General features: G+C 43.6%; 1 protein-coding gene across 3 annotated transcripts in view; it reads left to right on the top strand.

Moving 5' to 3' along the window:
- LOC125454736 (A-kinase anchor protein 12-like) overlaps positions 1 to 26,928 on the top strand; it is a 93,072-nt gene that overhangs the window by 48,623 nt on the left and 17,521 nt on the right. The window contains exon 1 of one of the 3 annotated variants that reach the window (XM_048535862.2): positions 9,112 to 9,313. The exons of 1 other annotated variant lie outside the window; for it this stretch is intronic. In XM_048535862.2, the coding sequence (XP_048391819.2) occupies positions 9,271 to 9,313 (43 nt within the window). In that variant the 5' untranslated portion in view covers positions 9,112 to 9,270. Of the gene's footprint in view, positions 1 to 9,111; positions 9,314 to 21,502; positions 21,820 to 26,928 lie in introns of those variants that run through there. One more of the 3 variants, XM_048535863.2, reaches the window with a different exon arrangement.

Here is a 26,928-nt window from a genome sequence, read left to right as displayed (position 1 = left end):
ATAACTTGTTTTAATGCTGATTTGAAAGCTTCAAAAATTCTTGCCTTGATGTTTGGGGAAACTGCTTGTGTAGGTTACTCTTTTTTTGTACGATTAATTGAGCTGTTCTATATATGCAAGTGCATGCTAGTTGAGACCACTTTGCAGCTATTGTTTATATGGCATCATGGAACGTGGCTGTTAGTGTCTGCTGCAATCAATTTGCTGTACTTTATTGAAACTGTTTCCCTATTGTGCTGGTGGTGATCCCCTGGAATAGTGTTACAGCCATACAAGAGTGCTGCAGTCAGTGTTTATCTTTGGATTCTCCAGCATCTGCAGTTCCCATTATCACTGATACAACTTTAACCTCACTGCGAAGCCTCTTCCAGGGATGCCTAACCTGAAGAAGTTACCCTCCTCCCTCCGGACCAACCTCAGGGAATCTCTCTCCCACTGCAACTCTCTTGTAATCTCTTACTCTCCTCTGCACCTATCTTCTTTTCTCTCCATCTTCGGTCCGCCTCCCCCTCTCTCCCTATTTATTCCAGAACCCTCACCCCATCCCCCTCTCTGATGAAGGGTCTAGGCCCGAAACGTCAGCTTTTGTGCTCCTGATATGCTGCTGGGCCTGCTGTGTTCATCCAGCCTCACATTTTATTATCTAGGAAACACACTCTCAGGTTTGCTGTTGACTGGGCCAAGCTATAGGTTTCGATTTAAAGCCACCACCATCTGTCAACAGTTGCAGCTAGCAAAACCAGCACCACCATTTCAACCAGTAACTAGTGGGTCCAGGAAGTGTGAAATTCGGGTGACCACACAGTGTGGAGCTGGAGGAATGCAGTAGGCCAGGTTGCAACAGAGGAGCAGGAAAGGTGACGTTTCGGGTCAGGATCCTTCAGAAATGGGGGAGGGGATGGGGAGCTCTGAAATAAGTAGAGGAGGGGTGGGGGTGGGGAAGGTAGGGAGTGGTGGGGATTGATCAGTGTGACGGGTGGGGTGGCTGGTGAGAGAGAAGATGGACAGGCTATGTATTCGGTCGAGGAGGCAGGGATGAGACGGGGGGTGGGGAGATTCTGAAACTGGTAAAATCCACATTTGGGCCATTGGGCTGTAGGCTCCTGAAGCGGAATATGAGTTGCTGTTCCTCAGTTTCTGGGTGGCGACATTGTGACACTGGAGAATGCCCAGGATGGACACGCTACCCAGGGATTGGGAGGGGGAGTTTAAATGGTTCACAACTGGAAGGGAGTGGTGTTTGCCTCAACTGCATCCCTTGTGTTTCCTGCACCTCTGCACACTCATTCCCTCCCCCCCAACAAAGACAGAATCTCCCTTGTCCTCACGTATCATCCCACCTACATCTGCATCCAGCGTATCATTCTCTGCCACTTCTGCCACCTACAATCCAACCCCACAACCGAAGAAACACTTCCCTCCCCATCCCTATCTGCCTTTCCTAGGGATTGCTGTCTCTGCAACTCCACTGTCTGCTCCATGCTCCCCACTAACGCCAGCACCTTTCCCTGCAACTGCAGGAAGTGCTACACCTCCTTTTCAAGGCCCAAACCTTCCACATTTAGACAAGGTTCACGTGCATATCTGTCAACTTGGTGTACTGCTTTCGATGTGGCCTCCTTTACACCGGTGAGACCAAACGGAGACTGAGGCTGCTTTGTAGAGCACCTGTGCTACTGTTCATGACAAACAACAACACTTCCAGTCGTGAACCATTTAAACTCCCCCTCCCACTCCCTGGGTGACGTGTCCACCCTGGGCCTTCTCCAGTGCCACAATGACACCACCCGCACCTCCTATTCTGCCTCGGGAGCCTACAGCCCAATGGCCTAAACGTGGATTTTACCCATTCTAAAATCTCCTCATCCCATGACCAACCCTCCCTCTCGTCCTCGCCTCCTTGACTTGACACAACCTGGTCTGTCTCTTCTCCCACCTATCTGCCCCTCCCACCTGACTGACCTATCCCTACCTGCACTTGCCTATCACCATCCCACCTACCATCCCCAGCTCCACTCCTCCTCCCCCTCCTTTATTTCTGAGCTCCCTTCCACCTCCCCATTTTTTTTGAAGAAGGGTCTTGACCCGAAATGCCAAGTTTCCTGGTCTTCTGGTGCTGCCAGGCCTCCTTGTATGCATCCAGCTCTGCACTGTTATCTCTGATTCCAGTAACTGCAGTTCTTACTATTTCTGATGAAATTTGGGTGATTTTGTTTCTAAATGTGGTGACTGTGCCGTGCAGTAAATTTCCTCAATCCAATTGCTAAGTGAACGTGTAACAAAGACTTTATCATAATGTTGGATGGCTCTTACTGTTTGAGTCAGAAGGTAATGGGCTCAAGTGTCACTTCAAAGATTTCAACATGAAACTCGGGCTGATGTTGCAGCACAAGGATGGAGTACTCCTGTCATTCAAATGGTATGTTATTACTAAAATGAGGTTGCATTTGCAATATTAATTCTTCAACCAGTATTGCTAAAAGGATGATCTCATTGTCCATTCTGGGAGCTTGCTGTGAACAAGTTGATGCTGCATTACCTATGTTACAGTTGGAGTTGGAGAATGGATCCAAAAAGGAGCAAGGCATAAATATCATGTGTTCTCATGTCATTAAATGGTTAACCTGAGAGCTGCTGCTTTCTTCCACTGTTGTATGGACTGGTAGGTGGGCTAGTCTGTAGATTGTCCACTTATAAAGGAAGAATATGTCAACAAATCTGAGAAATGAGTAAAAGACAGTGTATTTTTTTTTAACCACCCCAAAAAAAGCTGGAGAAAAGGGGTGTTGTTGACTGTGACTTGCTTGCCATTATGCTCGAAGCCCTGTGAAGAGAAATCGCTGAATCCAATGATGGGAAGTGAAACAGAAGCTAGAAGTAAGCAAAGTGGAACATGCTGGCAGTAACAACTTTAACTTGAACATAAATGATTTCTGGTCCGATCCTGCCAATTTGAGTACCTATCCATCATCCCTACTTTATATTGCCTACCACTCAACCAATTTCCCATCCATGTCAGCAATTTGCTGTCAAGTCTATAGGCTTCTGTCTTAGTTAATGGTCTCTTATATGGGACTTTATCAAATGCTTTCTGGAAGTCCAAATAAACACTCTCTCTTCCTCCATCCACTATCCTAGTCACCATTTTTCAAAACAGTTCCATGAGGTTTGCCAGGTGAGGCCTATCTGTCAGGAATCCAGGTTGGCTGTCTCTGATTAACTGAGAATTTTAAATTGCTCAGTTACCCCATTTTTGACTATAGATTCCAACATGTTCCCCACCAATCAACATTAGGCTAATTGGTTGCTAATTTCCAAGTTGTCCTTTTTTTTTCTCATCCTCCTTTTAAAAAGGAATCCGATTGTGCAATTTTCCAATCCAGAGGACTGCTCCTGTATAGAGGGAACTCTGAAAGATTTTGTTAGGGAATCTACAAGAGTCTAAGATTAACACTCTCTCAGATGGAAACAGGCAGGTCCTAGTAACAAAACTCAACAGGTCTACCAGCATCTGTAGAGAGTGAGAGAGTAGAGTTGACATTGAGTCTAGTGACTGCCCACCAAGTCCTGGGATTTGTAACTTAGTTCCATTAATTTCCTTGTGTTTTACTTCTGTTAATTTTATTCTGTCACTGTCCCTGATCCACTACTAATTAAGTTCCCTGGGGCCTCTGGAAAGCTATTCTCCTTTTCAAGAGTAAATACCGATACAAAGTAATTACTCAACATGTCTGCTGTTTTCCCCAGTCATTGGCCATATCCCCTCTTTCAGTCTATTGTGCACCAAAAGTGCTCCTGACCACCCAGTTTCCCTTTTTACATTACAGTAAAATTTCTTTCTATTGATTTGCATATCACTGGCAAGTTTTCTTTTCATAATACCTTTCTAGAAGCTTTTAAGATGGGACAGTGGATGCTGTGAATTTGAGTAAATTTAAAGAGGTGAGCAGATTTTTAAATTAGTGATGGTTTGAAGGGTTATGGGGAGCAGGCAGGAGAGTGGAGTTGAGGGCACAATAAGACCTGCCATGATTGTGTCAGCTCGGGGCTGAATTGCCGCCTACTGCTACATCCTCTTATGTTATAAAAGGACAACCAAGAGATTTTGAGAAATACTCCACTAACACACATGCTGTGGATGAGCAGAGAATGATGGATAAAATCTAAATGCTAAGAAAAAAGAAGATAAGGATGAGAAAAGTTTGGACAACAATGAAATTAAATAAGTGGAATCTTTATTGAAAAACAGTGAGCATGAAAATCAGAAATGGCACAGAGGTCATCAAAAGACACCCGTTTATACCCTTACTTGCTGATTTGAAATACTGATGCTAATTGAGTTATTTTGCCTTTGCTTCTGCCGAGGAGACTTAACAGGAGAGGAATCGTGACATGAGAAGAAATATATCAATTGAGTGAAAGAAAGGGGGCCTGGTGATTGACAAATTAATCAAACTGAAGAAAGGATGAAAACCCTAATCTATGCGTAAAACATCTACCAAGAACTACAGGATAATAAAATGTGAGGATGAAGGGTCTAGGCCCGAAACGTCAGCTTTTGTGCTCCTGAGATGCTGCTTGGCCTGCTGTGTTCGTCCAGCCTCACATTTTATTATCTTGGATTCTCCAGCATCTGCAGTTCCCATTATCTCTGATACCAAGAACTACAGTATGGAGTAGTGCAGGAGAATTAACACAGCTGCATTTTGAAGGGAGACAGAATAGGTTGAGGGGATCATAGGTGAGCATCAGTGGTATGGACTGATGGAATCTTCATTTAAAGATGTAATAGAAAACAGCAAGAACTTATGAAAGCTGAGAGTAGTCGCCATAGATTCCTAAACTGGATTTATTGTTACTACAAAAATATACAAAATGGAGAAAAGGTGTAATGCAACAGACACCATATTTGGATTTTTCAAAAACCTTTTCAGTAAAATTATTCTTGAGTGCAAGGCAAACAGCAGTATGGATAATATACTGGCTACAAAATAGTTGGTGAGGGATAAATATTTGGATTAGCAAAAATTTATGTTGGAAATCAGTATGTTAATAGCATGGAAGGCTGTCAAAATACAAGACAATATTGATAAACTTTCTCAACAGTATGTAACTGGTGAATGTGTTCCAATACAGTAAGATATTCTAATGAGTAAAAGGCATAGAAGAATAATGGAAAGTTTTAATTTCCTCAAAATAAACTGGTCAAGAGAAGTTGGGGAGTGGGGATGGTGAAAGGATGACTTACCAATATACACAATGTCCAATAAAGACAAATCACTAGACAGATGTCTAAAAGTAGCAAATTGGTTAACAAACGTTTAAAATCATAATTGGTATTGATTTGTAGAGGGATTAAGTTGTAAAGTCAGAATTTCTTAAAGCAGCCTGGAACTTTGTTTAGACCACACATGGTGTACACTGCACAGTTCTAGTCTCCGTATTTTTGGCATTGAGGCAAGTACTAATTTAGTACTAGGAGCATATTTTAATGAATTTGAGTTGAAAATGCTGGGCCAAACTCATCTTTCTCTCAAGGTAAGCTGTAGGGTAATTGAATAAAGCCTTTAGGAAAGATTATATTGGACGTAGAAATGTTTCCACTTAGTCAAGGAGATGTACAGCAGGGAAACAGACCCTTCGGTCCAACCTGTCCATGCCAGCCAGATGTTATAAATTAATCTAGTCCCATTTGGTGCATATCCCTCTAAACCTTTCCTATTCTTGTACCCACCCAGATGCCTTCTAAATGTTGTAATTGTATCAGCCTCCTCCACTTTTTCTCTGGCAGCTCATCCCATACACACACCATCCTCTGTGTGAAAAGGTTGTCCCTTAGGCCCTTTTCAAATCTTCCCCTCTCACCTTAAATCTATGCCTTGTAGTTTGGACTCCACCTTGGGGTAAAGACCTTGTCTATTTACCCTTTCTATGTCTCTCATGATTTTCTATAAGGTCACCCCTCAGGCTCCAATGTTTCAGGGGAAAATAGCCCCAGTGTGATCAGCCTGTCTTTATAGCTCAAACCCTCTGACTCTGGCAATATCCTTGCAAATCTTATCTGAATCCTTTCAAGTTTCACAACATCTTCCCAAGAGCAGGGAGACCAGAACTGCATACACTATTCCAATAGTGGCTCAACCAATGTCCTGTACAGCTGCAACATGACCTCCCAATTCCTATACTCAATGCACTGACCAATAAAGGCAAGCATACCAAACACCATCTTCAATATCCTGTCTACCTGCAACTCCACTTTCAAGGAACTATGAACCTGCACTCTCTCGAGGTCTGATTTTCTGAAGGGTCTAGACCCGAATGTCAGCTTTCTTGCTCCTCTGATGCAGCTTGGCCTGTTGTGTTCATCCAGCTCTACACCTTGTTTTCTCAAATTTTCCAGCATCGGCAGTTCCTACGATCCCCCTCAACATCTTTGTTCAGCAACACTACCCAGGTATTTACCATAAAGTGTATAAATCTGGCCCTGATTGCCTTTCCAAAATGCAGCACCTCACATTTATCTAAATTAAACTCCATCTGCCACTCCTTGGCCCATTTGATCAAGATCCCATTGCACTTTCAGGTAACCTTTGCCTACTACACCCCCAAATTTGTCATCTGCGAACTTGCTAACTATACCTTCTGTGTTCACGTCCAAATCATTTACATAAGTGACAAAAAGCAGTGGCCCCAGCACCAATTCTTGTGGCACACCACTGGTCCCAACCCTTCACCACCACCCTCTGTCTTCTACATTCGAGCCAGTTCTGTATCCAAATGGCTAGTTCTCCCTCTAATCCAGGTGATCCTGCCTTGCTAACCAGTGCAACATGAAGAAACTTGTCGAATGCCTTTCTGAAAGCTATGTAGATTACGTCCACCACTCTGCCCTTGTCAATCCTCTTCATTACCTCTTTGAAAATCTTAAGTTAGTGCAGCATGATTCCCCCCACACACAGCTGTGTTCACTATTCTACTTATGGAGAAGAGAAAATCTAGCGGCCACGAATATACAGTTGTTGTTAATTCATTGGGGAATTCAAGAAGAAAAACCCTTTATCCAGACAGTAGTGATATCTTGCCAAGCTTCCTGTCCTTTTGAGGCTTTTGTCTTTGCTAAAGTGTGGCTCCCAAAATACTCCTGACACTAAATTCTATTTCTTTGCTTTTCTCCTCCTTTTGTTTATAAACGCAGATAAAAAATTCTTAATAGCTTACCAAATTTCTTACCAACCTGCCTGCCACTTGAGTATTTGTACACCTGGTGATCAGAGAGGAAGGAGTGATGTGAGGTTATCGTATGGTCCTACTGGGCCAAATGGTCAGTCTCTCTGCTGGCCTTGGTGTATTATTAGAATATAAATTGCCATTTACTCCAACTCACATGGACTCTGTGTTGGGTGTCCTCTTTTTAAATTTCAGGAAACACATTCTGTAGACCTTTGATTACTGAAGTCTGAGTGTCTATTTGAATGTGTTCTGTGCCTGCTTGTGGTCTCTTCTGGAGGTTCAGCTTCCCTGGTGACTGGCAGATATGCTGAATGCCCAGTCTGGGGGTTGGGGGACAGATTTGTGACAATTCCAATCATATGGATATTGCTTTAAAATTTGAGGTGACCACAAGTGAATGTGTGAGGTTTGACTGGGGGATGTCCAAACAACACAAGTCTAATCAATGGGATACTGGCTGATTTTTTTTTGTCTGAACCCCATTAAAAGTATGTATGCTATAACCACTCCAGTTTTGAAAGTTTCAACTGCCTCCTCATTTGGTTGTTTTTTTTTTTGCTTTTTGGGGTGTGGGAGCTCCAGGTATCCAATTCTATTCTTCCCCAGCCCCCCCCCCCCCCCCCCCCCCCCCCAATGGAAGAGAGATTTCTGACCTACTGGTAAATGGGTCTGAACAATTTGAGGTTATTCCCCTTCATGAATCAATAGAATCCCCCACAATGCGGAAATAGCCCATTCAGCCTATTGAGTCCACACTGACCTTTTTGTGCATCCCAGCCTAGCCCTATCCCTGTTACCCTGCGTTTTCCATGGCTAACCCACCTAACCTTGCACATCCCTGGACCCTATGGTATATTTGGCATGGCCAGTCTGCCCTAACCTGTATTTCTTTGGAGAAACTGGTCTGTAGTGTGTTCTCCCACAGCAAATGGTTTTTCTACACAGTCCACGCCCTGTCTACTCATTTTCAAACCCTTACTAGGTGGCCCATTAACTTCCTAAAGTCAAAGGAATTAAATAAAAACTGAGCATGTGCCACCCACTCCCTGACTTCTCACTTTTGTTTTAGAGACACTTAGATTTTCCAGCACAGAACAAAGTTCTTCAGGGATTATATCCGCACCAGTCATTTTCTCCAGTATCGTTCTGGTGAATCTGCAAGGCTCTCCCTTCAAAGCTATGATGTTGAGAAACGGAGCTCAGTGACCGGTCTACCCAAGCCGACCGTGGGCCCCCCAAGACTAGGGCACGTTTCTCCTGCCATTCACCCATGAAACATAGTGCAGTGGGGGGGCGGGCACCATTTTAGTCTCTGCCAGGGGCGGACCGTGGAGGTAATGGGCAGCATTAAGCCGTTTCCTTTTGCAATGGATGAGGCAAAAAAAGCCTCTACGATGAGGAACAGGGATGTGGGGATAAGTGGGGGAATACTTTAATTCGGTTAAAAAAAACTGCAACTAAAAATAAAATTAGTAACAATTTTCATCACAGACTACAGCTAAAACTAAAATTAGTAACAATTTTAGTCCATTTTGACAGCGTTCATCAGATTTGTACAGTTGTATTGAAAGCAAAATTATAGGGGCGGTGGGTCCAGCGGGCGGGGCCGTGATATATTCCACGTAGACTTTGAACCTAGCCTCTTGTGATCATCGGGGACATGACATCTCATGACTAGATTGCCACTTGTTATCTTGTCCCGTATTCTCTGCCTGCCAAAGATACAAGAATGTAGCTCGAATCTCCTTCCCGAGAAATTTCTCTCTTTCACTCACACACACATTAAAGCAAAGACTGGGGCTCGGGGATAGAGCACATTCACCGCACTGCGGGGGTGGGGGGGGGGCTGTATGAAAATCTGCATTCTGTTTGCCTCGCCTCTGGATCTTGCTAGAGGGAGAGAGAGTGTGAAGGGAGCACGGGTCGGTTTCAGTTCAGAATGAACCGGACTGGATCACGCTAAACCTGGAGTGTTCAGCAAGCAGTCTCTGACACAGCAAGATTTCTTGCGTACTTTTTGCAACAGCGAGCCGCTGGAGAATGCCAGGTGCAGTAACGGCCACGGCTGTGATTGCTTCAAAAGGTAAACTGTTTTAATCTTGAAACTTGGTTCCTGTTTAACATTTCTTCGTCTTTTGTGGCGCGATTTTCTCTGTGGCTTTGTTCTGGAAAGGGTGTGGCTAAGTCTGTTTGCTGGGGATTCTGAGAGTCCTGCTGCCCGGGATACAATTACTTTACAGTAACTTGACCGTTCGAAGATTTTTAACGAAATACAGCCGCATCTCTACGGGATTATTGAATTTAGAGAAACCAATGCTGGAATATTGGGAATGCCATCTGTGAAAAGCACCGTGGAGACTGGGAAAAACGAGTGTTTTTGATCATGTTCCTTTTAAAAAAGATCAGTTTAATGTTTTAAATTGTGCATAGTTTTCATGTTGCACCTGTTAGATCATCACAATCTCCTGGATTGTACTCCGGTCTTTGGGAGTGAAATAGTCTCCTGATACTTGCTGTGTTAACACTACAGAGAAAAGTCATAGGGGCGTTGTTTTTTTTCCCCCCATCACTTGCGGTGGGGAGGGAACTGAGCAAAAAGGAGTTTTAGCAGTCTGGACTCATCCATTCTGGTAATTAGCAAAGGCGAGGTAGCTGCAGAGGTCTAGGCATGTTGGTTGAGCAATGGTGGGCAGTTTCCTTAGCTCATCGCTTTCCCTCCTACCTTATGCGCGCTCTCTCTCTGTTTTCCTTCGAATTTGAAACTAAAAGTTGTACCAATTAACTCGAGATGCCACACCGCAACGCAGCTTACAGCTCAGCAATGCTGGTTCGCTCTCGCTCAAAAGCGCAGAGCTAAATAACCGGCAGTTGAGGGTGCCACTGAAACACGATTGGTTTGAAGTGGAAAAGTGCATCAGGTATGACCCGCTTAAATGATTAAAGGAATAAGGAGTTCGTGGAGCCGTAATCTCGAAGCTCCATGCTGTTGATACAATGAGCGTAGAAAAGAGAGAATTCACTGAAACCTGTAAGTGTCTGTCATTGCAAGAGAATGCAGCCTCTGGGTGGAGTGTGGAATCTGCAGCTGTCACTGGGGATGGAGACTGTTGAACGAATAGTAAAAACCTCCTCTTCAAACAGTGATTAACTGCACTTGCCTAGACTTTGTTTAAATAGTCAATACCTCACTGCAAAACATCCCAAACTGCGCAATGAATATGCCTTTATTTAAAACCAAATTCTACAAGAGGGCTGCAGGGTCCTGGCTTTCTTTCTCTTCCCCGGGGTTGAAGATTTACTGTTAGATCTGGATGTATTCAGATTCAGTAAATGCAGTTATTGATGTTTCGGGGTGTTACCTAGGAATCGGTGTTGACTATTGGTCCGGCATAATATGGAGGTAGTGGCGTAATCGCACGTCATCCAGAATTCTGGACTAATTCTGGGAATCGGTTCAAATCCCATCATGGTAGATGGTGAAATTTTGATTTCAATAAAAATATGTAATTTAGAAAAAACTATACCATGAAACTATTGTCAAAATGCTTCAATATTTGGAGTGGGATTTTAACCCGTAATCCTCTTTTACTTTCGAACACTACCCATTGAGCTGAGCTATTATTGCGATTTTCCTGTGCTGTTTGTGGGAGCCTACTCTGTACGTATTAGCTTCTAAAAATTTTACCTGACAAAAATCAACTTTTGAAGTTATTTGCTATGTAAATCGCTGAGCAGTGTCTTGAGGCAAGCTGGAATGAAAATCTTCATTGCTCTGCACATGCTGGCTAGAAATGGTTATTTGGAATCTGTCCATCACTTGTGCTGGGACGAGCGACATTTTTTTTCTGTTTAAAATGAAGTTTTTCCAAATGAGACAGACACAAATGTCTACAGAAACACTGGTTGGAAGTGCTCAAATCCCACCACCTCGTTTGTAGTTACTGTCAAAATGCCACATCAAGGTCATTGGCAATTAAACCATTCACATCTGTTTTTTTGCCTTTTTCTGTATTTCCCTCCTCTGTTTAGTGCTCCTGAAATAATCTGGATTGCCCTTTTTTGATTGTCTGTTCTGTGAAAGCTGAGGTAATGTCTAATATCTCTGCCAACCTCCCTGTCTTGCTCCATTACAGACTTGTCTGCCTCATCTGTGTGTCTCTAACCCCAGCCTTCATCAACCTCTTATCATCAAAAGAAAAGCCTTTTTTAAAAAACCGGATTCTCTTTATTTGCGAACTGTGTTTGACTTGAATCCTCTTTGTCTTCAGTTCAGATACCTGCTGTTTCTAAATAATGGTACTAATTTCCAACTTTCCTCACCATTGATCAGCTTGATGTCCATTAGTTGAGTTGTTTTATGAGCTACCATAAATCAGTAAGGCTGACTGCGCAGCAATTTAGGATTCATCTCATCTCAAGGCTGCTGATTTAAATTAAATTCCATTTCTGTTATGAAGAGGCTTCTTGGAATTGAAATCTTCGATTTTTCTTTCAATAGTTCCTGATTTTCATCCAAAGGTCTGTCCCTTCCTGACTTCTGTTTTCCTGTGTTGATAGTTGCTGAACTATGGCCCAATTAAAATGGCACTTCAAGGGTGAACAGAGATCAAAACATCTTGTACTTTGCTAATTAGAAAGCAATTGTGTGGTGACCTGGTGCTCTGCCAGACACTTGAGATAAAAGTTCCATTACTATTCCTCTTGTCAATGTTGGAACAATTTATTTGCATTCCCTATCCTTTCTTCATTTCTTTTCTTGCCCCTTCTGCAATTTGTGCTCGAATTGTGTCATCAGTTGCCCAGGCCTCAAGCCTTGTCAAACCCCACCACCGCTCTATCTCGTTTTCTTCTTTTTAATACTGTCCTTTTTGAAACCAAGCTTTTGATCATCTGACATAATATCCCTTGTAGAGAGACTCACATGTACGTAAGCAATTTTGTATGTATATGTTGCAAGCTCATAGGTCAGCCCATGTCGGCTATGCATGGCTCTGAAGTGGAGATTGCAAGCATAATGAAAATATCCTGTATCGCTAACTTGTACAGTCTGTACATAAAATGAATTCGTTGTGCCAGTCTGATTCTTAATTTACTCTGGAGAGGTAGGGGACAAGAGCAGAAGGGAGGTGGGCTTTTCTTGGTAGTGTTTTGTTACTACAGAATGATTGTTGGGAAGTTGAGAGTTGCACATCTTGGTGAGAGACTCCTTAGGGCCTTAAGCTCCCTTGTGAAGAGGATGTCCACGAGCTACTTGAATTTTTTTAAAAAATGACAATTGGATAGTTTCATGGTGATGCGCTGATCCAAACTTTTTTATTTGAGTGTGTTCCTAACTGCTGATGTTCAGTAACACAGCATTAGAGTATTTACTGTTGTGCCTAAGATACCAGCTGTGGTATACTGGTACGATTTAACAGAATTTGTTCGCATTGGGGGTGAGGGAACAGTGTGATTTGTTAGACATGCATGTTGCTGCCTCCAGTGTTCAGTACTGAATGGCAGACTGAGTCAACTATGTACAAGCGCTATATCATTTTAATACTGCTTTATCCTCTGAAGAATAATCCTTTAATTCTAACCCGTGTTCCCTTCTATTTTCACTGCTTTATTGCTCTTTGTAAGTAGTGTTTTGTTTCTCTCGATGATCACCTTGGGTATTTCCTTTGCAAGTTGAAAGCCTGAGATCTCCAGTCTTCTCATTTCAGAATCCTGATCATTTAGTGATCCACCTCCTCTCTCTCTGCCTTTTATGGTTTTATGTCTCTCATTACTTAGTGGCTGGAACTGGATGCAGTTTGAACAGAGCAATGTAAAGTTCAATCCAAACCACCAATGACTTGTATCCGTTTTACTTCCAATACCCACTGCTTTGATTGATTGCTCGTGTGCATTGGCTGGACATGTTCTTCATTGAGATAACAAGGTGGAGAGCTGGATGAACACAGCAGGCCAAGCAGCATCTTAGGAACGGGAATGCTGACGTTTCGGGCCTAGACCCTTCAGAAGGGTTTTCTGATGAAGGGTCTAAGCCCGAAACGTCAGCTTTCCTGCTCCTCTGCTGCTTGACCTGCTGTGTTCACCCAGCTCTATACCTTGTTATCTTATTCACTAACCCCCCCCCCCCCTTTTCTTCTAGAGATAGTAAGAACTACAGACGCTGGAGTCAGCGATAACAGCATGTGGAGCTGAAGAAATACAACAGGCCAGGCTGCATCAGCCTGCTGTGTTCCTCCAGCTCCACATGCTGTTACCCCTTTTTTCCTGGCTGTTTTTCAGTTTGTTTAGGTTTGGCGTCTGAGTTACATTGTCCAGCTGGTTTTATAATTTTTTGTTTTTTTTTATTTCGCCAATACTTATACTTATTTTCAATAATAAATAAACTGTAGCTCAGTCAGTGTCTCTCAACTTGCCTTTAGTTGGCCTTGTCAATTTGTGGCATTACTTTGGTGTAGTTTGTCTGAAATTGGTGAAGGTGGTACATGCAGATTGCTCAATGTCAAGACCGTGCCTGTTGCAGGGAAGAGGAAGATCGTCTTATTGAAATAACAGTCAAGGTTTTGAAGGTGCAGAACAGGGTGCTTTCTGAGAGGATACTTTCTCCCCCTGTCTGGGGAACCTAGAACACAGGAGCAGAGCTGATCATTTGAGACAGATGAGGAGACAGCTTTTCACTGAAAGGATTGTGCATCTTCACTGCAGCCTCACAGCGCCAGGGACCCGGGTTCGATTCCAGCCTCTGGCGACTGTCTGTGCGGAGTTTGCACATTCTCCCCGTGTCAATGTGGGTTTCCTCCAGGTGCTCCGGTTTCCTCCCACAGTCCAAAGATGTGCAGGCTTGGTGGATTGGCCATGCTAAATTGCCCGTGGTGTTGAGGGGTGTGTGGGTTATAAGGGAATGGGTCTGTTTGGGATGCTTCAAGGGACAGTGTGGACTTGTTGGGCTGAAGGGCCTGTTTCCTCACTGTAGGTAATCTAATCTAATCTTTGGCTTTGCCTGGCCCAGAGAGAGTTGCGGATATGCCTTTGTTGAATATGTTTAAGGCCAACAGAACTGTGGTGTCTCGTGGAATCGAAGGATCTGCGCACTGGTTTGGAAAATGGAATTGAATCATGGTGAATGATCAGGGGATTTCATGCTCATTTTATTAAGATTGCCCACTTGCCCCTTGCCTAAAAACTAGCAAGAGTAAACTTCTTTTCAAAAATACTTGTGCTGTTTTCAATTATCTCATGTTCATAAGGGAGGAACCACTTGTTGGTTCTATTAATCTGGGCTCATTTCGTTCTTGCTGTAATATTTTTCATCCAATAAAGTTGGCACAAGCCCTTGTCAAGTCACATTAATCCACGATCATCCAGCTGCACACTTTATCTCGCATTAATCCACAACTACTTTAATCATTCAATGCTGCCATCTGCTGTTGCAAAGTGCTGACTGCATGAAGAAGGAAAGCAATCTGCCTGAATGATGAAACCCTGTGCAGCACCTCCTGGAGAAAAGGAGTGGTACTCCACTCCAGAGTTTATTTTAGTTGGACTTTGCAGAACTTTGTAGATTGGTGTGGTTCAGAATTGCTTTTAAAAACATTTTGTTCAATAAAAATTCAAAGTATTTATGGCTTTAATGTTCGTCTTGTCTATATCATGCTGAGATGTAATTAAGTTGTGAAGCTTGATATAAATGGTTGGGAGTTCGGAATGTAAACACTGCTAAAAGGTGACTAGAAGTTGAAGCTGCTCATATTGCACTCGTCAACACTAAGAAATAGCCTTGAAAGAAGTTTCTTATGCAGAAGAAGAGGGTTTTGATTGGTTAGGCCATGATTGACACAGTGATACAGCAAGGATAGTTAACTATCAATCTTCGCTCTTGGATCAAGCAGGTTGATTTCTGATTTTTGAAGAAGGATCTCTACCTGAAACGTCAAACTTTCCTGCTCCTCTGCTGCTTGGCCTGCTGTGTTCATCCAGCTTCACACTGTGATATCTCGGATTCTCCAGCATCGGCAGTTCCTACTGTCTCTGATTTCTGATTTGGTCAGGGAGTTGCTAAGGGGATGCAGCATTGTTTGCGCATTTTTCCAAAAAGGGTCAGAAATAAGCAATGTTGTGTACAAAAGTCTCTCGCTCGGAATGCAAGATGAAAAGCTTAAACTTCAAGTCTCCTTTCAGCAACGTTGGAGATTTGCAGTAGTTGAGTTGGAGAAGTGCCTCAGAATGGGGAGAATGTGGGCTTGTTTCCAAGTTTGGACCTTGTGGAAGAAACCACAACATTCTGAATTAGTGACGGCTGGTTAAAAGGATGTGGGACTTGGTAGTTTTTGTTAAAATGCCAACACCGATCAACTTGCAGGGCCCTCTATTTGTGTAATATATTTCTATGTTGGATTTTCTGAGACTGTTCCACTTCACTAACCATACTGTTTGTGGCAGTGCCAGACTGCGGTTTGCCCTTGGGTTGTAGGTTTTCCAGCTTGGCCTGTGAATTGGGAATCCTGATTTTTGGTCCCATTTACTACCAAATACCATTCAAGTGTCCCAGTTGGCTAAACTTAGTTCCTGCATTGGGATCGCCAAGTAAAATGAGGTGGGTTCCTGTGGAAACATATTTGTCTCCTGCAAGGTAGCTGACTTCCTTAAACTGCATCAAGCTTAAAGTTTTGGAGAGTGGTATGGGGGAGAGTCACCATTTTTCAAATAATTGGCATGGAGTTGGGTCTCTGAGCTTCCTAAATTCGCATGCACAATTATATGTCAAAGAAATCCCAGCATGATCCTTAACTACAAATGCATAACAGTCTGAGGTGGAGCTGGCAATCTGCTGTATGTAACAGAGATGGAAATAGTGTTTTTGTAGTGGTGTAGATTTGTGCTGTAAACTTAATCTTGTAAACTGTTTGCAACCTTGGTGTTTACATGCCAACCATGTGATGTGAAGCTAAGGGGATGGAGTTGGAGTTCATGATAGGGGCCACAATGTTTTCATTAAGTCAAAAATTTGCAATTTCAGCTCACCCAGTAATGAATGTAAGGGGAATGGAGAGTTTGGTGATTTAGTGGACAGATTGTGGTGGTGTCACATGCGAATCGTAAAACTCTCTGGCATGTGAAATAAAAGGCCAAGGATAGGTCCTCAAGGAGCTCGAGGTAAGTGGGTGGGAAGAGGAGGCATCGTAAGCTGAAAGTCACATACAACTAGAGAGGTAAGAATGGAACCGGGGAGAGCAATCTCACACACTTGGATGATGGTGACAAGGGACTGGAGAAACATGGTGTGGTCAGGCATGTGAAACGACAGCAGATGGGTCCATGAGGACAGAGTGGTGCAGTCAGATGGGGTCCTGTTTGCGATTTTTAGGCAGGGGTGGACAGCTGTTTGGAGGCATTTGAGGAAGCGTGGATTTCCAGGAGAGACATTGTCAGAAATTTTGAGTTACTGCATGTCCGAAGACTTTGGCGTAGAAGGACGGGTTGGAGTTCGGCGTTTTGCAAGGGTAGAAGGGACGAGGGGTTTGTGGAGTTGGCTGATGAATTAAGTTGAAAGGACAGAACTTGAAGAGAGTAAACTGTTAACACACCTGAATCTGTTAACAACACATTTTCTGAAGAAGGGTCTAGGCCTGAAACGTCAGCTGTCCTGCTCCGCTGATGCTGCTTGGCCTGCTGTGTTCATCCAGCTCTACACCTTGTTATCTCAGATTCTCCAGTATTGGCAGTTCCCACTATCTCTAACACATCTGCTAATGTGATAACCAGAATACAAAAGCACGAGATCAATATTCCTAGTAACAATGAGATTTGAAACAACAGGAGCTGGGTCACCTGGACTAGAGCAGACTAGAAAGAGAAACTGAAAAAGGATGTAAAGAGAATCTTTAAGGCAGCATGGTTGATGCATCAAGGGAAAGAGGGGGAAGTAATGAGATGCAGGAGATCTGTTAGTCTAAATCTTGTTGACACAGTGCACAGCTGCTCAGACTTTCTGCTCTAAATTTCCCGTTCAGGCCTTGCTGAGTAAAATCTGTGCTGTACAGACCCAGTGAGAATGACTGTTAACATCTACTGGCGCTTCATTTTAGTGTTGTGTGCTGTTTTTGTCAGGCATCTCTGTGATGCTTTTAAGACAAACATTAATTAGTGTGTAGGGCTTTTATCAGATGCAACCTCCACGTGTGGTCTGAGCAAACATTAGCCTGCCTTTTGAAGGAGCTTTAGTTAATTTAACCTTGAGGGGGCTAGGGTGGGGGCGGCGTGTCTCGCCATGCACTGTTTTATTTGAATTTCTCTGCATTCATGTAAATGAGCACATGGAAAATTTACACACTCGGCATTGTCTTTTTTATTGTTCAATTTGCATTCTGGAGCAGTACTTAGTTATGTAGCACGGAAATAGACCCTTCAGCCCAACTTGTCCGCACTGACCAGTTATTCTAAATTAATTTAGTCCCATTTGCCAGCATTTGGCCCATATTCCTCTAAATCCTTCCTATTCATGTGCCCATCCAGGTGCCTTTCAAATGTTGTAATTGTACCAGCCTCCACCACTTCCTCTGGCAGCTCATTCTATTTGCACACCACCCTCTGTGTGAACAAAGGTTTGTTTTTACATCGCTTCCGTCTCATTGAAGTTATGCCCTCCTGGTTTTGGTCTCCTATACCCTGGAGAAAAGACTTTGGCTATTCAAATTATCTAGGCCTCTAATGACTTAATAAACCTCCATCAGGTCAGTTCTCAACCTCCTACACCCCAGTGGGAAAGTTCCAGCCTCTCCTCATAACTCAAACCCTCCAGCCTCGGTAACACCTTTTTGTAAATTCTTTTTTGCACCCTTTCTGGTTTATAACATCCTTTTTAGAAGAGGGCGTCCAGAATTGTACGCAGTACTCCAAATGTGGCCTTAACAATGTCTTGTATCGTTATAACATGATGGCCCAACTCCTGTACTCAGTGCTCTGACCGATGAAGGCAAGTATGCCAAATGCCTTTGTCACCACCCTGTCCACCTGTGATGCCAATTTCAAGGGACAATGTACCTGCACGCCCAGGTCTCTGTTTTCTTTTCACATCAGTCCACAGGCCCCTACCATGAACTGTATAAGCCCTGCCCTGGCTTGTGTTGCCAAAATGCAACACTTCACATTTATCCAAATTAAAATCTATCCTCATCCTCTTGGCCAGTTGATCAAAATTCTGATGTACTCTAGGACCATCTTCTTTACTGTCCACTATACCAGCAATTTACTTATCTCTACTCTCCCAAGCACAATATGTCGGTGTTAATGTGTCTGTAGTGCCTGAGTGGTATCTCTATCCTTTTGAATCAGATGTTTTTCTGTTTAAGTCCCATTCCAGACTTGAGCACATCATGCAGTCTAACACTTCTTATATTAGTGCTGAGGGACTACTGGGCTGTCAGATACCAATTTTTGGTGAGATGTTAATCAAAGACCCAGTCAGTTGTATGAGAGAACCTTTAGTATTATTCAGAAGAAGGACAAAAACCAACATTTATCCTTCGGCCAACATCTCGATTGACCTCTGCATTTGCCTGTGTTGCAACCATAGAGTTAGTCATACAGCGTGGAAATGGACCCTTCAATCCAACCAGTCCATGCCGACCTTAATTCCAAACTAAACTAGCCCCACCTGCCTGCGCTTGGTCGATATCCCCTCCAAACATTTCTCATTCATGTATTTATCCAAATGTCTCTCAAATGTTGTAAATGTACCCATATCCATCACTTCCGCTGGAAGTTTATTCCACACACGAGCCACTCGGTCTTCAAAAAAGAGTTACCTTTTGTGTCTTTTTAAAAATGTTTTTCCTCTCCCTTTCAAAAATATGCCCCCTAATCTTGAAAACACCCCACCCCAGGGAAAAGACTACCTGTTCACCTTATCTATACCTCATGATGTCATGAACCTCCGTAAGGTCACTCCGCTAACCACCTCCACTCCAGTGAGGAAAAGTTCCAACCTATCCTTAACTCAAACCTCTATTCCTGGCAACGTCCTGGTAAATCTTTTCTGAACCTTGTCCAGCTTAATATCATATTTGCTATAACAGAGCATGGTGGCTCACTGGTTAGCAGTGCAGCCTCGCAGCATCAGGGGCATTGGTTCAATCCCAGCCTCAGGTGACTGTGTGGAGTTTGCACATTCTCCTCATGTCTGCGTGCGTTTCCTCCAGGTGCTCGCGTTTCCTCCCATGGTCCAAAGATGTGCACATTGGGTGGATGGGCCATGCTAAATTGCCCATAGTGTCCAGGGATGAGTATGTTAGGTAAACTAGCAACGGGAAATGCAGGGAGTGGGTCTGGGTGGGAATCTCTTCGTAGAGTTGCTGTGCACCAGATGGGTCGAATGACCTGATTCCAGACTGCAGGGGTTCTGTGATTCTAGAGCATCGACAACTGTATAAAGTATTCCAGAAGAGGCTTCCTCAATGTGCTATGCAATCTCAGCATGACATCCCAACTTCTAAACTCAAAGAGAAGCCAAAAGAACTGCCCATGCTGTAAATCAGGAACAAAAACAGAATCTGCTAGAAAAGCTCAGCAGGTCTGGCAGCATCTGTGAAGAGAAAAGCAGAGTTAATTTTCGGGTCTGGTGAGGAAGCTAACTCTGATTTTTCTGTTCACAGATGCTGCCAGACCTGCTGAGCTTTTCCAGCAAATTCTGTCTTTGCTCAGACGTTTGAGTTTAGGAACACTGAAGGCAAGCATACTAAATACCTCCTTAACCACCCTGCCTAGATGTGATGCAAACTTCAAAGTATATTATGAACTTGAACCTCTAAGCCTCTCTGTTCTACAACACTATCCAGGGCCCTACCATTAACTGCATAAATTCCGTCCTTGCATTTATCCAAATTAATCTCCATCTGCCACTCCTCAGTCCATTGACCCCGTTGATCAAAATCTTTGTAGTCTTCGATAACCGTCTTCACCGTTCACTAGACAACCAACTTTGGTGTCATCTGCAAACGTACCTCTTTCCTCTTTCATGGGATGAGGGTGTCACTGATTTATTGTCTATCCCGAATTGCTCAAAGGGCTGTATACGAGTCAGCCACACTGTTGTGGGCCTGAAGTCACATGCAGGCCAGACCAGGTAAGAATGGCAGTTTCTTTCCCTAAAAGACATTAGTGAACTCAATGGGTTTTTCCCAACAATCGACAATGGATTCATGGTCATTATTAGACTCTTAGTTCTAGATATTTATTGAATTCAAATTCCACCATTTTCCATGGTAGGATTCGAACCCAGGTCCCCGGAATGTTATCTGCGTCTCTGGATTAACAGTCCGATGATGATACCACTAGGCCATTGCCTCCTCTTATACTAAGCATCCCTTCTATATTCTCATCTAAATTATTTACATAAATGACAAACAAAAGTGGACCCAGCACCGATCCCTGTGAAACCCCTCTGCTAACAGGCCTCCAGACTGAAAAGCAACCCTCCATCACCTGTCTCATGCAGTTAAGTCAATTTTATATCTGTAACCCCACTTCTGAGATAAAGCAGTTTGGATCAAGTTATAAGACAGTATCCAAATGCGAGTTTTTTTTTGGTTGGGAAAAGTTACAACAAGCTGGGACAACCTTTTTTTTAAAAAAGAAAACGGTATTTGAGTGGTTACCAGCAGAATCCACTTCAAAATTGGTCTTGCTCAGTGCAATTCTTTGAACCAGGTATACGCACGTGATCTGTAATCTCAGAAGCACAAATTCCTGCTCTCCCTCCTGACTAACTTCTAAACCTTACACAACTGAATTATACCTGAATGGATTGTCCCAGTCTCTTATGTGGGATCAGGATGGATTTTTCTCTGCAGAGCTGTTTAAAACCTCAGAACCCATGACTGGGTGGGCCAGTGCCAGACTTGAGGACGATGTCTCTCGAGTGAAGATTTCCAAACATTTTGAGAAATTGGATAAGGGAAGCTTAATAGGAAGTATTTTCAGAAGCCTTTCTTTCTGATAAAGTAGGCCTGACTGTGTCTCATTTAGTAAATTGCTCACATTAGTGAGAGATATGATAAAGATGCTGCTTTTAAATTGTTTAGGTTTTTTTTCCACCCCCCCTTCCAACCCAAAACAAAGGCCATGTCAAAGGTCGCCTTTCAGAATAAGCTGCTTAGTTGTAAATGAATTGAAGTTCCATGCCTGGACGTCTCTGTAACCCAACCCGTGACCTTGATTTGTGACGACATTAAAAGGACGGTTTCAGTACTGTTTAGTAGTCGGTGAGACGGAAAGGACTGCAATGCAGAGCCTGTGTACTGAACTGGGAGCGGAGACTGGCGCGCAGAGTTTACTGTGCCCCTGAAGAGAATCTTTTATGATGACTTGAATTACTGCAGCGCATTGCTGTCTGTTGCAGTGCTTGTCAGATGAACTTGCAGTTGCAGTATGTGATTCGTGAGGGTGAGCAGGATTTCAGCTGGAAGGGTGTGGAGCTATTGCTCAAATCAGCGTGGTCATTTTAAAGTATTAAGTATAGTATTCATAAAGTGTTTTTTGATCCAGGATTGCAAAATTTGCATCTCCTGACTGGAAAGATGTGAAGAAACTGCGTGGCAGGTAGGAAGGAAACTGGCCTGTCCCTATTTCTGAAGTTGTTGGTGAACACGAGACACTATGACTTGTGACATTTTTGGTATAAAATGCATTGTGCTCTTTGCAAAAACTCTAGTTGTGGAACTGCACTGTACAAGTGCTGACTGTGTGCGCACTATGGAAGGTCTTGATTGCATTTTTTAAACTGAGGAGGTGTAGCCTTTTTAAAAGGCATCTCTGGGCCACAACCTTTTTAGATGCATTAGCTAGATTGATAGAATTCCAGATTTAATCAAACATAATTGTCTGCATACACATGCTTTGTGTATTCAAATTTTCTAGTCTCCTGCGCTCGGTCTCCCTTGAGTTCTGGGGAAGAAAGTCCTGTGTGGTTTAATCTTCTATTGATGTATGTATGTCTGTATATGTATTTTATTTCCCTTGGCATTGCGACTTGAACAAAGAAAAGCCATTGGCAGGGTTGCGTTTTCTGTATCTCTCTGCCCTGCCGAGTTGTTTCTGTTTCAAAAATATACTTTATTCATAAGAAATCTTGTTTATACACATTGACACAAAAGCAGTTCAGCTCTGCACAGTTGCATATCAAGTAAACACACGTAATGTTTGTTTGAGTTTGACTATCCACCAAACAAAAGACCCCTCTCTTGCACATACACTAACATTTATATCTATTTGACATGCTCTGCCCTGCTTTGTTTTTTGGACACCAGAGGTGTACACCTACCTCACCCATAACTTTCAGCATCTGATCTAATCCCAGGGTGCAAGATTCATTAATGACATGATCCCCTCTCCCTCCCAGTCTCTTCTTTTCCCCAACCCCGCCCTGCCTGGTTCCAGCTCCCTGATCTGGGCAGCACTCTCCAAGATTAATGGGCAAGGTGATTTATAATCTGCTTTTTACCTTCTTCTGGGACAATGTTAACATAAAGGTTAATAAGATGGCAGTCTGAGAGTTAAGGTAAACCATTACATATGCAGCAATTATTTCAATGCTCTCCAGGAGCAAGTGATTTAACCCACTATTTTGTGAAATCACAGTCGATTTACAACTTGATTCCATTGACCTAAAGCAACTAAACCTGTTGGTTAATGAAAAGTCATCAATGTCTGATTTTTAAAATTTCAGTCACCTAGCAGTAATTGCTATTTCTGGAGGAGTTCCAAACTTCTTCCACCCCCTTTCTTTGTTTTGTCAAAGCGCTTCCTAATTTCAGTTCCTGAAAGATAAGGCCCTGGCTTTTACCTGATGCCCCTTGTTCCAGATTCTCCAACTAGTGGAGAGAGCAGTTCTTTGTCTCACCCTACCCCACCCACATACGTGTGCGCTTACACGCATCTATCTCTCCGTCTCTTTTTTTCCTTTTTTCTTTTATTATGTATTAAGTTTTAATCATCCCTTAACTTAATTTCCAGGGAATGTAACCTTTTTCAGTTTGTGTAATTGTCCCTTGTGTGATTCTTAGATTAGTTAGATTCCCTACGGTGTGGAATCAGGCCCTTCGGCCCAACAAGTCCACACCGACCCTCGGAGCACCCACCCAAAACTATTCAACTATAACCCATGCATCCCTGAACACGAGGGGCAATTTAGAATAGCCAATCCACCTAACCTGCACATCTTTGGACTATCCTTAACCCTATCGCAGGAAACCCATGCGGACATGGGAGAATGTGCAAACTCCCGAGGCTGGAATTGCACCTGGGTCCCTGGTGCTGTGAGACAGCAGTGCTAACCCCTATACCGCCCCAGTTCTCCTATAACATGATAGTTAAATTCTTGTGTGATCTCATGCTATAGATAATCGCTATACCTGTACAGCAAAAAGTACGTTATCCAAACAGTGTCCACTATTCATTGTGTTACAGCCACTGTGCATTAACAAAACCACAAATACCAGCACAGTGACTGTGTATTTAAATGATGATCTACTAGAAAACAAGATTCTGTCAAGCATAAAAGATCCTGCAGTGAGAGCATGTCTCTCGCGAGAGGATAAACAGTCTCTAAGGAAAAGGATGCACAAGTGCAGAAGCACTGAGATTGTAAATCAGCAGCAAGAGAATATTCGTGGTAGAATGACCAGTACTTGCATTCTGCTGATAGGTGTTTTTGGTGGAAAGATTCATAGACAAAAAGGTAAGACCAAGGCATACTCAGCACGGGGATAGCAATGCTCACATTGCGAGAAGCTGAATTGTATTGAAAGAAGTACATAAACAGATACAGGAGCGATATTAGCTGAAGATTTAGTTTTCAGCTGAGTTCCAAAAGAATATTATCACGGAATAAATGACAGTTTAAGACTAATTTAGCCTCTTCCATAGGAAGCTCGAATTGTCTTCACGATTGACTGGAAAGTCAGAAATGAGCTGGAAAAGAAAGGAGTAGTCATTAAAGTTTTTTCTCATGACATTCTGGGACAGATAGATGATTGCATATACCTTTTAGTGTTTCCATATCTCCAGAAAAGTATCAACACAGCAATAGATTGCTGTTTGTGAATCTGCCCAGAATGGAAGCGACATCACAGATCTGCTGGGTTATGGATTCAAAGACACAAGGGAAGAAGCTACTGTAACTTCTGGACAGAGTCCATCGAATGAACCTGAAGCTAAACAAGAAAAAAAAATTTGCCCCAAAAGAAAACAATGCCCAAAGTCAAACACAAAAGGTCATGAACTGACAGCAAAGCTCTTTATCTGGATCCCCAATAGCTGTAGTAGTGATGAGATGACCCACAGATGTAAAAGTTTGCAGCTTTTTCTTTGGATTTGTCAGCTATTTACAAAGTTCTTACCCCATTTGTTGTATTTTGAACTACCGCAGCGACTTACTTTCATTGATGTTGGTACTGGGGCACAGAACAAGAAACAGCATTCATTCTGATAAATCCTAACAGTGCACCGTCTCAAAGACTATTGTATGCTTCCTCTGGTATGGTTCCCAGAACAGGCCCAACTTGTACCTGTTTACATTCTAATCATCGAGATGTAAAGGTTAGCGTTCTGATACATGTTTTTTGATTATTTTCTGTAAGCTGTTTAATGGGATTTTAATCTATATTCCAGGTCTCCTTTGTACTTCACTGCCTAGTTTATCAGTATTCAGTGAATTCCCCGTTCAAAATGTCTCCATCATCATGTAACCAACAAGTTTGTACATGCCTTTCTATCTCCTCCTAACACCACAGAACTATACAAGAATATTGAGGGCCAGTGGATTGTCGGAATATTTAAACACCACTGTCTCCCTTTGTGACGTGTGGTAATAGACTCCTCATCCGGAGTTGAGCAGAGACCACCCAGCATTCCAGATGGGACTGACCAGGCACATCCAGTCTTTCCAACCCTACAAAGTTCCTCTTACTAATATCAGTGACCTGTGCCACAGTTAGGAGAGCTGTCCCACATACTGGTCAAATAACAGCCTGCCTTGGTCATTCTCTCTCATTCAGACCCCTCTATGTCCCATCACCCACTGTCAAAAAGCCTGGGGAGGTGTTGTGTCCCTGGCAAGACTGATTCCTTGGGCAGTAGTAGCACAGTGGTATATCATTGGGAAGGAGCTGTCCTAGCCAGAGAACCCTTACATTGACTTGGCAGAGTTTTTAATGCATTAGATCAAACAGAAGCAAGGGTACCTTGTATCGCTTACCACCTAGTGACCACCTGCTCCTCAAAGATTAGTTGTCTTTCATGAAGCAGAATGGTAAGTCTGTCACCCAAAATGTCTCAGTGCTATGACCGACGGACGGACGGATGCTACCAGGTCCATTGGAGTAGATGGTGAGATAAAACCCTATGTGCCTGAATCCTCACCAACTACCTCTGCATCTGTCGATTTTGATGACAGTATTGATGGGAGTGACCACCATACTGTTGTTTTGAGGATGCCTTCCATTGTGTTGTGTCACTACCAGGGTGCTAAATGGGATGAATTTTTCAAAACCAATCCAGCAGCTCTAAACCAGGCTTTGAGTTGTGGACATCAGCTGAAATGTGTTGAACCACAATGTGTAATCTCCTAGTTTGACATATGCCTTACTGTACCATCACCAGCAAGCCAGGCTGGTTGTTTTGGAGGGCATGCTGGGAGTAGCTTCTGATGTGTTTAAAAAGAGGTATTACCCTGGTGAAGCTACAACTCAGGGTTACTTACATTCCAAACATTGTAAGCTACATGCAATAGACTGAGCTAAACAATCCCACCCGGAACAGAGCAGATCAAAGCTCTGCAGTCCTGCCATATCCAGCTATGAATGGTGGTGGACAATTGAACAACTCTGGGAGGAAGAGGCTCCACAAATATCCCCATCTTCCATGTTGGGGAGCCCAGTATGTCTTTACAAAAGGTAAGGCTGAGCCTACTTCAATCAAATGGTTGATTCGTCTCCACCTCCTCCCTGAGCTCCTCAGCATGTCAAGATAATAAAATGTGAGGCTGGACGAACACAGCAGGCCAAGCAGCATCTCAGGAGCACAAAAGCTGACGTTTCGGGCCTAGACCCTTCATCAGAGAGGGGGATGGGGGGAGGGAACTGGAATAAATAGGGAGAGAGGGGGAGGCGGACCGAAGATGAATCTCCCTCTCTCTCTCTCTCTCTCTCTCCCTCGCGCTCTCTCTCTCTCTCTCCCTCGCGCTCTCTCTCTCTCTCTCTCTCCCTCGCGCGCTCTCTCTCTCTTTCTCTCTCCCCCGCGCGCGCGCTCTCTCTCTCTCTCTCTCTCTCTCTCTCTCTCTCTCCTCGCGCGCTCTCTCTCTCTCTCTCTCTCTCTCTCTCTCTCTCTCTCCCTCGCGCGCTCTCTCTCTCTCTCTCTCTCTCTCTCTCTCTCTCTACCTCGCGCTGCGCTCGCTCTCTCTCTCTCTCTCTCTCTCTCTCCTCGCGCGCTCGCTCTCTCTCTCTCTCTCTCTCTCTCTCGCGCGCGCTCGCTCTCTCTCTCTCGCGCTCTCGCTCTCTCTCTCTCTCGCGCTCTCTCCCCCTCGCGTTTTCTCTCTCTCTCCCTCGCGCGCGCTCTCTCTCTCTCCCCCGCGCGCGCTCTCTCTCTCTCTCCCTCGCGCGCGCTCTCTCTCTCTCTCTCTCTTCCTCGCGCGCTTTCTCTCTCTCTCTTCCT

This window comes from Stegostoma tigrinum, chromosome 9 (genome assembly GCF_030684315.1).
Source record: "Stegostoma tigrinum isolate sSteTig4 chromosome 9, sSteTig4.hap1, whole genome shotgun sequence".
In the NCBI taxonomy this organism is placed as follows: domain Eukaryota; kingdom Metazoa; phylum Chordata; class Chondrichthyes; order Orectolobiformes; family Stegostomatidae; genus Stegostoma; species Stegostoma tigrinum.
The sequence above is the reverse complement of the archived record's forward strand: the minus strand, read 5'-3'. Positions and strand labels throughout refer to the sequence as shown.